The sequence below is a fragment of the Hemiscyllium ocellatum genome, chromosome 34 (assembly GCF_020745735.1).
Source record: "Hemiscyllium ocellatum isolate sHemOce1 chromosome 34, sHemOce1.pat.X.cur, whole genome shotgun sequence".
Lineage (NCBI taxonomy): Eukaryota > Metazoa > Chordata > Chondrichthyes > Orectolobiformes > Hemiscylliidae > Hemiscyllium > Hemiscyllium ocellatum.
In genome coordinates this window covers 17,088,751-17,104,458 of record NC_083434.1, presented here as the reverse complement: position 1 = coordinate 17,104,458, position 15,708 = coordinate 17,088,751, and the positions used below count along the sequence as shown (strand labels likewise).

The 15,708-nt window shown below is 38.5% G+C and overlaps 1 protein-coding gene across 2 annotated transcripts in view; it reads right to left on the bottom strand.

The window, feature by feature from the left end:
• Positions 1–15,708, bottom strand: part of anln (anillin, actin binding protein) — a 100,182-nt gene that overhangs the window by 62,107 nt on the left and 22,367 nt on the right. For both annotated transcript variants that reach the window (XM_060850058.1, XM_060850059.1), the window contains exons 4-8: positions 10,683–11,023; positions 8,078–8,309; positions 6,104–6,297; positions 2,258–2,359; positions 1,016–1,202 (exon numbers count right to left, since the gene is read on the bottom strand). In XM_060850058.1, coding sequence (XP_060706041.1) covers positions 1,016–1,202; positions 2,258–2,359; positions 6,104–6,297; positions 8,078–8,309; positions 10,683–11,023 — 1,056 coding nt within the window. The remainder of the gene's footprint in view (positions 1–1,015; positions 1,203–2,257; positions 2,360–6,103; positions 6,298–8,077; positions 8,310–10,682; positions 11,024–15,708) is intronic.

The window sequence follows — 15,708 nt, the reverse complement described above, 5'->3', positions numbered from 1 at the left end:
CAAGTAGATGTGGGGAAATATGTTGTGTACTTGCACTAGTATGATTAACTGTCACTTTAAGAGCCTAACCTTGTAACTAAAGTATGGCATCATTAACTGTTTTGGGCAGATTCAAAAGCCCTGTAACTTTGTTGCCTGCACAGTAAAGCTCATAATAAAGCTCTCCGTAATAACGCTCACGCTATTTACCAAGAGATCATTGCTGGGTCTCCAACTTTTTTCACTATTTATAGTAATTGTAGCCTGCCAACAACTATGAGGTAGGCCAGAAAGTAAGTTGTCAAGAAAAAGTAGAGTGTCTCCAAAATTACATAGGATAAGTAACTGCACAAAAATTTAACAGGTAGGAATACAATGTGAGAATGTGAATTTGTCCACTTTGGCAGGAATACAAAATTAGTACACTATATCGAGTGGGGTGCATAACTCTGGTACAAAAGAATTTGGATTTCCTGCTGCAGGAACGACAAAGGGCTAGTATGCAGGTGAAGCAAGTGATCAGGAAGGTAAATAGAATGTTGGGGTATATTGCAATGGGAGTTAAATATAAAAGTGATAGCATTTACTGCACTGTACAGTGCAAACTACTGAATTTATTCAAGGTGGATTTGGTTAGATTTTTGATAGCAAAGGGCTACATGGGTAAGCAAGAAAGTGGAATTGAAACCACAATCAAATCAGATGTGATTTTATGAATGGTTGCACATCTGGAGGGCCTATGATCGTAAGTTCTATGCTCCTTGATCATTGTAGGTGACTGATAGCTAGGAGGTATCAGATGCCAGTAAAAATGTCAATGGAAGGGAATGACAGTCATTACAGGATATTAGCCAGAATGGATGAGTGTTGGCCAAACTGTATATAATTACCAAATTGTGCATTCATTCTTTCCCCAGATTTTGAGGTTGAACTTGTGACATAAATCCTGGTTTCTTATAACTAATAGTTTTCACAGGCAATTTCAAACAATAAACTATTCATGCACCACTAATTTCATTGAATTAGACCACCATACCTGCATAAGCAGAGTTAGATATTTTTGTAGATGATGGTTCAAGTGCTTCCATTAATGCACAGTTCACTGACGATTTTGGATTTTGTTGCATTGCTGACTGAGGTGGGTGCTGTGCAGCACTCATCTGGGATCTGTGAACTTTTGGATTCCCTTGCTCAGAGGTCCTAGGGAAAGAATCACTGCAGTCCTATTTTAAAATTGAAAAAAAGAGGTGATTATTTTGCTTTGTACATTTCTACTTTCTGAAATACAAGATTATTCCTATTGCCAGAGGTACATGACGACATCCAAAAACTCGAATCATTGTTGTGAGGAACTAAATAGCCATGGACATGAAATGGTCTATCTGTTAATCCTGCATAACGACGAAGCCTCTTGCTTATGATATATCCGCTACTGTTGTATCTCGCTTCAACTCCCCAAGTCCTGAAATTACCTCACTACATCTCTCAGCCTCTCTTCCTCCAAGCCACTTCTTGAAACCCACCATTTTAACCAAACTTCTCATCAGATGAAATGTGTCATTATTTTTGAGATTCCCTACAGTGTGGAAACAGGCCCTTTGGCCCAACCAGTCCACACCGACCCATTTCCCTCTGTCTGATTGCCCACTATGGGCAATTTAGCATGGCCAATTCACCTAACCTGCACATCTTTGGATTTTGAGAGGAAATCGGAGCACCTGGACGAAACCCACGCAGACACGGGGAGAATGTGCAAACTCCACATCGAACCTGGGACCCTGGTGCTGAGGCAGCAGTGCTAACCACTGAGCCACCATGCTGCCCCTAGCATAGCAGAAAAAATACGTGCATCGATTTATTAAAACCTAAAAGATGGAGGCCTACTCTTGAATTTGAAAAAGCTTTTAAAAATATACAAATTTCTTGAGATAGTAATCACTTTAACCAATTGCCATATTGAAAACAAATATCCATATAAACGTTTAATTACAATACAGTAGTTACCCAAGAGGAGTTTGGTTTAAAGTACCTGGATGTGATAAACTAAATTGCTTTATGTGAATGCCTCAGTTGAACTCACGCTGGGTTATTTAAAAATTAGCCCCTTTTCAACAGCTTACAAACTCTTCCTACTTACTTCAAACCATGTTGGGTGTTATGAGGTTTAGCTTTTAATTTTCTTGGAGAAGTAAAGTAGTGAAAAGAACAATATTAAGAGTAATTCTCAATTGCAGGCTTCTACAGTCATGATTTAACAAAATAATTCAAGGAGAAATACCTCGGAATGCTTCTCCAAGTTATTTTCTTTTTCCTTATCAGTACTCCACAAGTTACCCCTCTGAAAACGATTGCGAATATTAGCCAATTCTTTTTCACGTTCCTGAAACACAATTGCAACAACAAAATTACAAAAACAAAAGGGGCTATCCTGACTCAATAAGAGGCATATTTAAGAAAAGTAAAAACCACCATAGTTCTACCAGAACACAGGGCTATACTCTCATTAAAAACAACTGGTGGTGGCATCCAGATTAAGCTGCCATGACTTAAGCGAGGGGAGGGGTTGAGATGGAGTCTTTCACGGTAACCTCAAGCAGGGCGAGAATTGAACCCAAGCTATTGACAGTACTCTGCATCACAGTTCTATCAACTTCTGCCTTAAATTCCCAACTTAGACTATGGAAATAAGCTCACATTGCTTACATATCTACTTAAGCTGTTTAATCATTTTTATTACTAGAAGGAGAAACTAAACAAAATATTCTGAAACTCAAGACATGTATGAGTGACCTTCACACACTCTTAACTTCTCATCTTTTACAAACCAGCTCTATTGGCAGAAGTAATTGCCTACAGAGCTGATTTATCAACATGAGAAGCTGAAGGCATAAAATGGTCAATCAGACACGTGTTGACATCTGGAACATTTTGTTTGGTCATTACTTATAGCATTAAAGATGCTTATTAAAAAGCTTAAGTAATAATTTAAGCATAGATTTCAACCAATGATAATGTTACTATCTTATGATAGAGGTTGTATAGGTTGGGACTGTATTCAATGGCATTTAGAAAAATAAGAGGCAACCTTTTTAAATTTAGATTCTTAAGTGGGCAACCTGTCATGTCCCCCAAGACAAAGGTAAAGAGGAATTTCTTGTTTGAAGATAGTGAACCTGTGGAGGCTGAATCAGTATATTCAAGGCTAAAATAGACAGATTTTTAAATCAATAATTCAACCCATTGAGTCTGCTCCACCATTTAGTGAGATCATGTTTGATCTGATAACCATCAATTCAACTTTTTTGCCTCTTTCTCATCATCCTTGATTAGCTAACTGATTTTTAAAAATCTGCCTATCTCAACCTTGAATGTACTTAATGATCCAGCCCTCTGTGGTCAAGAATTCGATAGATTCATAAACCTTTGATAAGAAATCATCCCTCCCCATTTTGGTCTTGAATAGGAGACCCCTTATCCAGACATAATGCACTCTAGTCCTAGACTACCACAAGGGGAAACAACCTTTCTGCATTTACTCAATAAAGTCCTCTAAGAATTCAGTATATTTCAATAAGGTCACTTCTCAGTTTTCTATGTTCCAATGAATTCAGCCTTCTCTCATAAGACAGTCCCTCCGTACGACAGATCACCACTTTTCTGACTACCTCCAAAGCCAGTATATCTTTTCTTAGAACAGGGGCCTAAAATGTTCACAGTATTCCGGCTCTGGACTAATTGGTGCCTTGCACAGATTTAATAAAACCTCCCTACTTTATTTCAAAGCAAACGGAATATCAAAGGCTAATCTTTCTATTACCCTGAATTTGGATGCAAATTCTTTTTGTGATTCATAGACGAGGACTCCCAAATCCCCTCTATTCCACATTTCCTGCAGTCTTTCTCACTTTAAATAATATTCAGCTCCTCTATTCATCCTGCTAAATGCATAATCTGACACTTCCCCACATTATATTCCACGCACTACGTTTTTGCCAACTCATTCAACCCAACTATATTCCTCTAAAAACACTTTGGGCCTCCCTCATCTCTTCTCACTGGAGCATACAAATTTTTACAGGGCTCAACGGGATAGATACAGGAATGATATTTCCCCTGACTGGGTACCTAGAATCACAGAAGACAGTCTCACAATAAAGGGTTGGCCATTTAGGGCTGAGATGAGGAAGAATTTCTTCTCTCAGTGATTGGTGAATCTTTGGAATTCCCAACCACAAAGTCTTGGTCATGGGTAAAGTTCAAAACAGAGATAGATTTCCTGATATTAAAGACATCAAGGGAAATTGGAATCGGGTAATAAAATTGGCCATTGTTTTTCTGAATATCGCCTAAATTTTGAAAGATTGAATGGCCGACTGCTGCTCCTATACGAATTCTCTCATATCTTCATTGATTAGCATGAAATGACTTCTCATACCCAGTAACTTCAACCTCTATTTCAACTCATCAAATTTTCCATCTGTCTTCAGTGCCCCTTTATTATCCCTAAATTTTTCTCTTCACGTAAACTTTGTAACCCATATTCAGAGCCACTCTCTTGATTTTCCTACCATCTCACATGGTGATACCAAACAGAGAGAAGGTCATGTCTGTAATGCACATTTGGCACTCTCCATCCTGAACTCTATATCTTTTTGTGTATTTTTTTTGAAAAGTAAACTATTCCCCCACTCACTTACAACTACAACTTCAAAATTCCAACTGTCTTGCCATTGGCCTTCCCTTCAGCATAATATTTCAGTAGTGAACGATTTTCTCATACACACCTCAGCTTAACAGTTAATACCCTAACTCACAATAAAACTGTTAACCTGGATGTCCCCTTATCTCAGCTCCCCCTTATCTTGAGTCTGCTTTATTAGTCATGTCAGAAAACATCTTAAACATTCACATTTGGCTGGGTCACAAAGCACAATGGGATCTCAACACATCTGCTAAAACCGCTCTATCGGATGAGTCTGAAATGCAAACGATAACGTCCTCTTTCTTTCTCCACTACAAACCTATATCTCAAAACCCTTTCAGCTACTCCTCCACCTTCATGTTTAATAATAGGTTTGGGAAGCTCATGGATTTCTTTGTCACTATGGTGGAAAGATTGATTGTGGGCATCTTTTATTTCCTCTAGTCAAAGTCCTATTATCTACCTTTAAAGTTTCTCACCTTTGCCCGTCTCAGTTTCATCTGTAGTTAAAATCCTCACTTATTCCTTCATGTCTTTATTATCTCTATGCTTGACCATCCCAATACTATCCTCGCTGGTCTGCCACATTCTACACTTGTAAAAGGCCTCCAGTATTTTAATTTAAACCAAGCCCTATTCAATTTATTAACCCTATGCTTGCTGACCAGCATTGTTTAACCAGGAACCAATGTGTCAAATTTCAAATTTTCACCCTTAAATTTCAAATCCTATCACAGCCTCACTGTACCAGATCACTAATTATCTTGTCACGCACCTTCATACCTTGTCACCTCTCCAGCTCCTTAAAAATCTCTCTCTTTAACAAAGATTCTGCCCTAATATCACCATGTAACCAGAAGCCCATTTTTTCTTTTATAACACCACTGGGAAGTACCTAAAGGCATTTTATTCTATTAAGTGGTCCTATTTGGATACTAAGACATTGTGGACTCTGTTGATATATCTTACTATCTGCTCAGGTGACAACCCAGAAACCCATACACAGTTCCTTAGTACCATACCGCAGTTTCTGCTGCACTGTTAAGATATGTTTCAGATGACATTCAATTACAAGGCCTCATCTGCTCTCTCAGGTGGATGAAACAAAGCCCATTGTTCTAAGTCAAGGAGACAGAAGGTAGTTTTCACAGCCATCCCAGCCCTTTCATATTCTTCATGTAACATTGCTAATATAAATTAGATTAACTACATCTTATCACATTGATGCTTGTAGGATCCTACGCAACAGTGACAACAATTGAAAAATCTTCATTGGCTGCATGGTTCTTTGGTATTTCCCAGTCATGAAAGATAGTACATAAATGCAAACCTTTCTTTCTAAAAAGCATTAAAGGCACATCAAAACATGCCCATGTACTTAAAAGCTCAGAAATAATCTATGGATAAAATTTAAGTTCAGACCTGTTTACGTTGCTGAGTTAAATTTGCTGTTGTAGAAGGTTCCTGCTGTTTAAAAAGTCGATCCTGGATTGCTTTTGTGTTGGGTGTAACGTTAAGAGTTCTCTGTCCAGGAGTGGATGGAGCAGAGTTTGATACAACGTGTTGTTGGCATCGCTCACCAAAACGTTCCAGAAAAGACTTGACCCCTGTACCACCTGTTACATATTTGAGGATTATAAAAAAATCACCACAAAATAAAAAGACAAATAAAACGTCAAATTCAACACGTTAATTCAATTCAATTCAATTGCAGAGCATTTGGCTTTGATCTTTTTGTTGTCATTGTCTTCAGGAATAGTGTCTGAAGACTGGAGGATATCAAATTTTGTCCCCTTGTTCAAGAAGGGGAGGAGAGACAACTCTGGTAATTATAGACCAGTCACCCTTACTTCGTTTGTGGGCAAAGAGTTGGAAAAGGTTATATGAGATAGGATTTATAATCATCGAGAGAGAAATAAGTTGACTAGGGATAATCAACACGGTTTTGAGGGGGTAGGTCATAGCAAGTGGATAGGGGTAAAGCAGCTGATTTGACTTATATGGATTTCAGTAAAGTGTTCGATAAGGTTCCCCATGGTAGGCTATTGCACAAAATACAGAGGCATGGGATTGAGGGGGATTTAGCAGTGTGGATCAGAAATTGGTTTGCTGAAAGACAAAAGGTTGGTGGTTGAGGGAAATGTTAATCCTGGAGTTCAGATACTAGAGGTGTATCTGTTTTGGGGCCACTGCTGTTTGTCGCCATCCAGGTTGATTGGGTTGTTAAGGCATATGACGTACTAGCTTTTATTGGTAGAGGGATTAAATGTCGGAACCAGGAGGTCATGCTGCAGCTGTACAAAGCTCTGGTGTGGCCACACTTGGAATATTGCGTACAGTTCTGATCACTGCATTACAGGAAAGATGTGGAAGGTTTGGAAAGGGTGCAGAGAAGATCTACTAGTTGCCTGGTAAAGAGGAAAGGTCTTATGAGGAAAGGCTGAGGGATTTGAGGTTGTTTTCATTAGAGAGAAGGTGGTTGAGAAGTGACTTAATTGAGACATATAAGATAATCAGAGGGTTAGATAGGGTAGACAGCAAGAGCCTTTTTCCTTGGATGGTGATGGCTAGCACAAGGGGACATAGCTTTAAATTGAGGGGTGATAGAAATAGGACAGATGTTAGAGGTAGTTTCTTCAGAGTAGTAGGGTCATGGAATGCACTGCTTGCAACAGGAGTAGACTCACCAACTTTAAGGTCATTTAAATGGTCATTGGATAAACAAAAGTTTGAAACCGTTAGGTAGGCTCCACAGATCGGCGCAACATCAAGGGCGAAAGGGCCTGTACTGTGTTGTACATTAAAATGAGAGGCTCAATTGTCCAAGTACATGCAATCTCCCAAATGTTTGGTTTGTCTCAAACATTGTTTTCCACAGCAATAACAATTTTGATAAGGGATAATTTAACAACAAGTGCAGGAATCATTTTTTTGTTTTAGAAAGAAAAGCATTGAGATTACAAGTCATGCATTTTTTAAACAAATGATTGTTCATTTATTATGAGAAATTTGCAGTATCAATCCTGAATTTATCAATGCATGGAACTATACGAATAAAGAACTTGAATTAAATAAGGCACTAAGTCTATCTTTCTCCAATAGCCAGTTTGGCCCAGACCAAAATGACTGCAAGCAAAGTTTCTATTCAATGTTCAATGGATTGGCAGATCCTAGATGTGATCTCCAGCTGTGCTGAAAAAAATGCAGGAGAGCAACTGGGGCAATTTAAATGGTTTTCTGCAGATGGGGAATGTTAAGATCAGTTAAGTAGCAGAAACCTATTTTAAGTACTCAAGTGCCAAAAAAGGGTTAAAATAAGGTTAAAATAACTGGAGAGATTTGCTCCATCAACATTGTCCTGCTCATCTACATCGTAATAATTCTTGTGAAGCTTACCTGGAGTAGTGAGAGTGTCTCTAGATTGAACCTGGGATGCTGACAGTTTGGTTTGTTGATTTTTATACTGGATCTGATGCGGAGTAATTGCCCCTTTTGCTGATATTGATTTGGCTTCAGTTTTCTTTGGACTAAGCTGGACTTTTTCTTGGGCAAGTGTCTTTTCAGGTACTGGTGACTTGGGCTCCTCAATTATCTTTGGACTGAGCTCTTTGGGCAAATTATCTACTCCCTGATAAAACAGATTAATCAGAATAAGTCAGCAGAATTTATGTAAATGCACAATCTGAAATGCAAACCTATCAGAATCTTTCTTCAAACTTGATTTACAAAACAAACTTTAAATTGCAATTGTGCCCAAATAAATGGTTGTAACTTTTTAATATGGGTTTGTCAATAAATTGATTTTCTTTTTCACTTACGTTTCCCACATCACAAAAATCTCTGGAGATCTGCTCTAATTAAACTCAATGTGCCAGACCTCAGCCAAAAACCTAATATTTTTTTCTAAAAAAGAAAGGCACCAGTGCTTTGCTTCAGACCAGGAACTGACCATATAGCAACCTGAACTTGTACCGCACTTTCCAAACTTATACATCACAATGAACGGGACAATTAACAGAAAAAGACTCCAACAGAAAAAGAGGAGCACCATACATCAGTGGAAAAGACAGGGTTGAAGTGTTCATAATCATCACATAATATCAAGAAAAAGCTAAAGGCACTGGCTTCTGCAACAGTCATGGGCCCTTAAAGAAATTTCAGCAATAATCCTAAAGATACGTACTCCAGGATTAGCTATGACGTTAAGTAAGCTGTTCCAGTGCAGCTACAATATGTATCTCCGTGGCAATTTGGAAAGTTTCCCAGATACGCCCCATTGACTAAAAGAATGATTAATTTAACGCAGCCAATTATCATCCATCAATCTACTCTCATCAGCAAATTGATAGTATCGTTGACAATTCCTTCTATCTAGTTGTACTTGCTCCACAATGACTTACTCCCTGAGGCAGTTTGGATTCTGCAGGATCATTTGCCTCCTGATCTTACTACAGTCTTTGACTAAACATAGACAAGAGAGCTGTTTTTAAGGGGTGAGGCAAGCATTACTGGGTATAGCATCAAGAAACTGAAGTCAAAGAGAAATAGGGATAACTCCATGGTCTGATAATTGTGATTATTGAAGGTCAATCATCTCATTTCCAGGATATCATTGTAGCCGATTCTCAGGAGCAGTGTCCAAGACCCAACCACCTTCATGAATGATTTTTCCTCCATCAAAGTCCAGAAGGATGATTGTACAATGTTCACCATAATTTCCTCAGATACTGACACAAATGTCCATATGGATCTTGACTTAAGTGATAAGTAACATTCATTCTACATTCTTGAGATTATTATTGACTTGTAGAAGAGAAAATCTAACCATCCTCTCTTGAAATTCAATGGCATTACTTCACTGATTAACATCAGCTATCATGCCACCACTGTTATATTGTAGCAGCATTACAAGATGCACTGCAGCAACTCACCAAGGTACCTTAGGCAGTACCTTCCAAACCCAGGGCAGCAGATAGATTGGAATATCTTTGCTCAATAGATACACCATCCTGACTTGGAACAGTATTACCATTCTTTCTGGGTACTGGGTCAAAATTCTGGAATACTATCCTTAAGAGCACCACGGGCAGAACAGTACTCTGCAACACTTTCTCAAGAGCAATTAGAGATGGGTAATAAATGACAATCTAGCCATTCACATCCCATGAATGAATACATTTTTAGAAAGTATCAGATATCCAATAATCTGCACCAACATTCTAAGTCATTCTGCACTTTTAAGATTATACTCGCAGTCTACTAGTATCTGATTCACTGAAGTCACCATGGAAACCAGCCCTAGCATGATAACAACAGACCACATTCAAGTTATGAACTTAAACGTGGCAGTCACAAATAAACTATTAAATTTAAAAACTCAAACGTCAACCTTGATCACTATCTAATGTTTCCGGTCAGTATTTTGGAGAGGATAATTTCAGTTTCAATAAAGTGGGTAACCCAACCCTACTTAAAGACACTCTACGCTCATTTGCTAGGGATACATACTTCAAAAGAAAAAGACTATTTTAGGCAGTGGGCTGGAAGGCCATTTGCAGCAACTAATTTCTTTAGAAGGGTCACTGACTTAAAACATTAACTTGGTTGATCTTTGTTGCCTGACCTGCTGTATATTTCCAGTATCTTCTGTTTTTATACCAATGAAATCGTGCTTCAGCAGGAGGCATGACAGTCGTGGTAGAAATTTGAAGGGGGCAGAGAAGAAACAAACTATAAGATGTTCCCTGACCAAGAAAATAACACAACATACCAGTGGTATTCAAAAAAAATAAACTGTCTATAAAAATTCTCATGAGGACATTAGCTAATAAGCCTGTATCTTTTCTTAAAAGGTAGAAATATGTACTTTGATTTTACAGGATAACAGTTAATGGGAAACTACACAGGATTAGCAAATTAGAATATATTCAAAATAATAAAAAGGATGAGAAACAGTTCATTATTAGTAATTTTGAGTCTTTTGTTTAATATCTTCACCTACCTGTGACACTGTAACGATAGCTTTATTAACGGTGCTTTCTACAGTTCTTTGAGGATTCGTTATATCTTGCTGTTTAACACTGCTACTGCAGTCTGCAGCTCTGTTTGCTGCGGAAACAACTGGTAAACAAGCAGTACCAGGCTGTCCTGGCGGTTTGTTTTGCTTTATCGTCGGATGGCTCAAGTCATCGTCCCAGGAGCTAATTGTTGCAGCAAGGTTTGCAAAACGTTCTCTCCTTCCAGCTGGAGTTTTAGACTCGACAGTGCTCACTGTCTGCAGAGGTGGTGGGGACGCCGGTTTCCATGAATGTGCAGGCAATACAGGTGGATCAATATCATTACCTGTTTAAGAAAAGAAACACAAACAAAGGCAAAAAGAAATTACATTAGATGTTCAAATTTAATTTTATAATAGATGCAGGTTTATTTAAACAGTAGTGCTTACAATAAGCATTTAACAAATGTTAAAATATTCTAGCATTAAAGAGTTAGTATAATAAATAATATAATAAACTATTCAAAAATATTTTTTTCTCACATTACACTGAAATGTTTTAAAAAGGCTATTGACAGCACACTTGTATGACCAGCATGCTACCAGTGTCTAAAATTTAAAAAAAAAAGGAATGTTTCTCATATAAACCACATCTATTCAATGAATGCTAAGCCTTCTAGGTCAGGAAATATTTGCAATTTAAAGTAATTTCTTTTGTTCCACAGAGACTTGTCATTTCAAGGAGCTGCTACGCTTTAAGCTGTAAATATTCTCTTAGTAATTATCCTTTAACCATTACAGCGCCAGCATCTCCAGGGTATTCTGCCCTGTCAAGCCAGCATTTTATTATTAATCACTTTGTACAGTATAAACTTCAAAAGATTACCCAATCCAGAAATTACACCATACAGATAAACCAGCAAACAATTCAACAGTTTGAAATCTGTTCTACCTCACCAAGTAGCTAAGAAATATAGATGTACATATGCTAGCCTTTAGTTAAGCTTTGTTCATTGATTTTTAAAATTTCATCTGCTTCTCACAAAGGCACCATCTTTTCCAAAAATTGCATGAATGCAAGTAAAATTAACCCAGTTGAAAACACAGTTTCAAAACACCATTTTCACTCTAATTAAAATCCAATTGTCGCTATTTCTCAGGCTGCCAAAGTACTCAATACAGGCAAAGGAAACTAACTTATCAAACTATATTACGTTAACAATTGTGCTTCAGGGGTTGAAAGGAGGGTGCAGAATCACTGAACTTATTACATACATGCTTTAAACATGATAAGTCAGATTTGATGGAGTTCAAAAGTTAAACCTTCTATGTGGGCCTCTGCAAGCAACCAACTTGTTATTAGTTCTCGCAACAATCAAAGTATAGAAATTTTGCTTGTACTGTTTTTTGGAACTAAATTAATATTCAAACTCCATACCCAGTTGATATTTCAGGAGTGAAATAAAGACTATGTCAATTTGCACGTCATACCTTCACCCACTAAATCTAGCTTTTTGCATTTCAGTTCCAGAATCAACTTTGGTATAGTCCTCTTCAGCAGCTGAGTAAATTTGACCCCACATGGGTTCTAATGATAACCAGAATTCTACTCCCCAGGTTACTGAGGCAGTACCAAATTCCCAAATAAGTCATACTCCAAAATTACTTGGATTTCGATTTGGATACACATCACTCTCTTCACTACAGAGGTTCAAGATGGTTTACCACCATATTCTCATGGTCGACCGATGGACAGACAATACGAACTTGCCTCACAAACAATGGTCATATCTTACATTAAACTAACAAAAAACATCACATATACATAAAGCATCACATAGCCCATCATTTGTCCTCACCAAACCCTATTGGGAATACATGCTACTGGCCCTAGCGTATGTCTTCAAAATCTTAACTGCAGTTTCCAGTCTCTATATTCTCTCACTTCCATGAATTCCTATGATCTCCTGTGGACAGCAGTTCTATGCCACTGCTCTTCTAACCCTGGTTTATGCAGTGAATGCCCTTCTGCGCTGCCAGATGCCAAAGCTTTTAGCAGACCCTTAAGAACTTGACCTTGCTCCAAGTCAACAAATGCATCTTTGAAAGTCTCCTGAAAATTTACCTCTTAACCAACACATTCAAAATGCTTCAAATTATTATTATTATCTTACTTCAGGATAGTATTTGATTCCTGACTTTGAAATGAATTGGGATGTTTTGCTATATTGAACGTGCTCTCCAAATCAAAGTTTTTACTGCTGGTGTTGTAAATTCAGGTTTTAAATATAAATTGTGAATGGATTCCATTCTTGAGCCTGTTCACAAGTCAGTTTGTATGCAACTCAGAACAATGCAGAACAACATAGAACAGCCATTCTTAAATATAGGAAACACTTGTATGTCAGATCTTTAAAATTAGACACCTGTATGGGATTGCATTCCAGATACAAGCATTTGCAATTCAGACATTTGTAAATCACAAATGCCATATATCCTTGTATGTGGGCTGAAATTAGCTTCCAATTTCAGATTTATTTACCCACCTTCTGCAGAGATTTAAAACTCTGTCTCCAGACCATTAACAGAGGCCATGTCTGCAAGCCACCTTCTGGAATCACTGGAGAAAATATGAACTAGATACACCAATTGTGCTTTCAGGAAGTGAGTTTGATGACTTTGATCCAATGACAGTGAGGAGACAGCAAAAAAAAATTCAAATCAAGACAGCATGTTGCTTGTAGTTGGTTACTTTCCCATGTGATGGTACAGGTTGTGAATTGGAAAGTGCCAAAGGAGCCTTGGTGAGTTGCTGCAATACATCTTGTAGATGGTACACACTGCTGTCACTGAGTAAAGATGGTAGAAAGAGTGTTGTTTCCCCTTGTGGGACAGTCAAGGACCAGAGAATACACTGTCATTGTGGGAGTCACCTATTTAAGACAGAGGAGCAGAAATATTTTCTCTCGGAGGGTAATGCCTGTCGAGACTGGGTTGCCAAGCATATACATGGCTGAGATAGTTTGATTTCTAATCAGTAAGGGAACCAAGGGTTTTGGGATAAAGCAGGAAAGATCAGCTATGATCTCATTGAACACTGGAGCAAATTTGATAAGCCAAAAGGCACAATTCTGTCACCATTTCTCATGGATAGCTTGGTTCTGGGAGTTGTGTCAAGCTTCAAGAATTGTTGTAGCTGTAGTCATCAAGGCAAGTAAAGAATATTCCATCTCAAACCTAACTTGTAATATGTATATTGGACATACTTTGGGGAGTTAGGTTGCAAATTATTTGTATTGTTGGCTCCAATTCAGTTTCTGATCAATGCTATCCCAGAGAATGTTATTAGTGGGATTCAATGAGGACAACTTCATTGAACGCAAGATGACTGCATGGTAGGACGCTCCAACTAGAGCTCATCCACCCAGCCCATTTCTTTGACCCTCCCTTCTCTTGGCATCAGACATCTGACCCCAAAGTGGGGATGCCAGTGACAAGTGGCTCTGAGCAGGGCGCGGCCGCAACAGCTAAGGATAGAGTGGCCACAGCCAGCGGTCAGACTACATGGAGGACTCCTAAACTGGTCTGCTGCAGACAGCCCTTGGAGAGAGACTGTGATGCCTGTCTTTTCAACTTGCTTCTTGTTTTTCTGGCCCAAAGTTATAAAGTGTACAGCTACAACTATTTTCTTCATTTCTCTCATCTGTGGTTGAGGATTGTATCTAGGTACTTTGTACCCAAAGATTGGCGCAATGTTGATGACATTGTTACACTGTAAATAATCTGTAACTGAAGCTGTACCTAGGTAACTTGTAAGTGGCGGTGTAAGTGGCGACTTATAAACTTTTCACTGTACCCATTTGAGTACATTACAATAAAGCTAAGTCATTAAAGATCAAGGTGAGTGGTTGGACTCGGTCTTGGCGAAGAATGTTATTTACAAGGGCAAGGCGATGTTATATGCTATTTACCAGTCCAAGGCTGAAGTCGATCAAAAATACAACAAAGATATTTGAGTTATTGTGATACAGTGGTGTCTGTAACCTTTGAGGTAGGAGGTCCAGGTTCAAGTCACAGCTGCTGCAGAAATGTGGAGTAACATCTCTGAACAGGTTTATTAGAAAATTTCCAATATATCCTGCAGTGATTTACTGAGACTGACACAATTGTTATGCAACAACCGTAGTTATCTTAACTTCGGTTACTTATGACTCCAACCAATGGAGAGCTTTCCCCCAGTGACTATTTTTCTGTGGTTCCTTAATGTCATACTTAATCAAATTATGCCTTAACATTGAAGGCACTCTAACCACTGCTCCAAAGTTCAACTCTTTTGTCATTGTCTGAATTAAAGTTGCAATGAGATTAAGATCTGAATGGCCCTAATGGAACTCAAACAGAATATTAGCAAGCAGGTTATTTCTTCGCAAGTGAAACCTCCTCCATTTAGACACTTTATTATCACAATACACAGCGATATGTGACAGGACTGCAAAGGGTAGTTACAAAACTGTTAACTACAAGATCTCATGCTAGCTCTACTGCTTAGGATGCAAGCAGTCTTGCATTATAGATTAATCCGCTTGATGACTCATTTTGAAGCATGCTTGCTGCTCCTGGAATCTTCACTGCACATGGGTTAATCCCCCACCTGGACAATAATAGTGAAGTGGGGGATTACAGTGCCCAGTTCTCCCCTTACAGTCAAGCAATTGTTGTTCATCAGATTGTGCTCTTTCAAATGTAAAACTCTCCTTTAAACTGTCCTTGCAAGCTTTTTACATTGGAGTGCAACTTTCTCACTTCCCACACCTCCTCTTCCCCCTTCCCCCCACCTCCCCCCTCACTCATCTCTCAAAGTTTCTATTCACTCAGGAGATTTCAATCACTATCCAACATCCAGATCTGGTCGCCCAGTTATCAGAAGGAAGGATAGTATTAAGCTGGAGAGGTTTCAAAAGACATTTGCCAGGATAATTCTGGGTATGGAAGGTTTGAGTTATAAAGAAAGGCTGGGACGTTTTTCACTGGA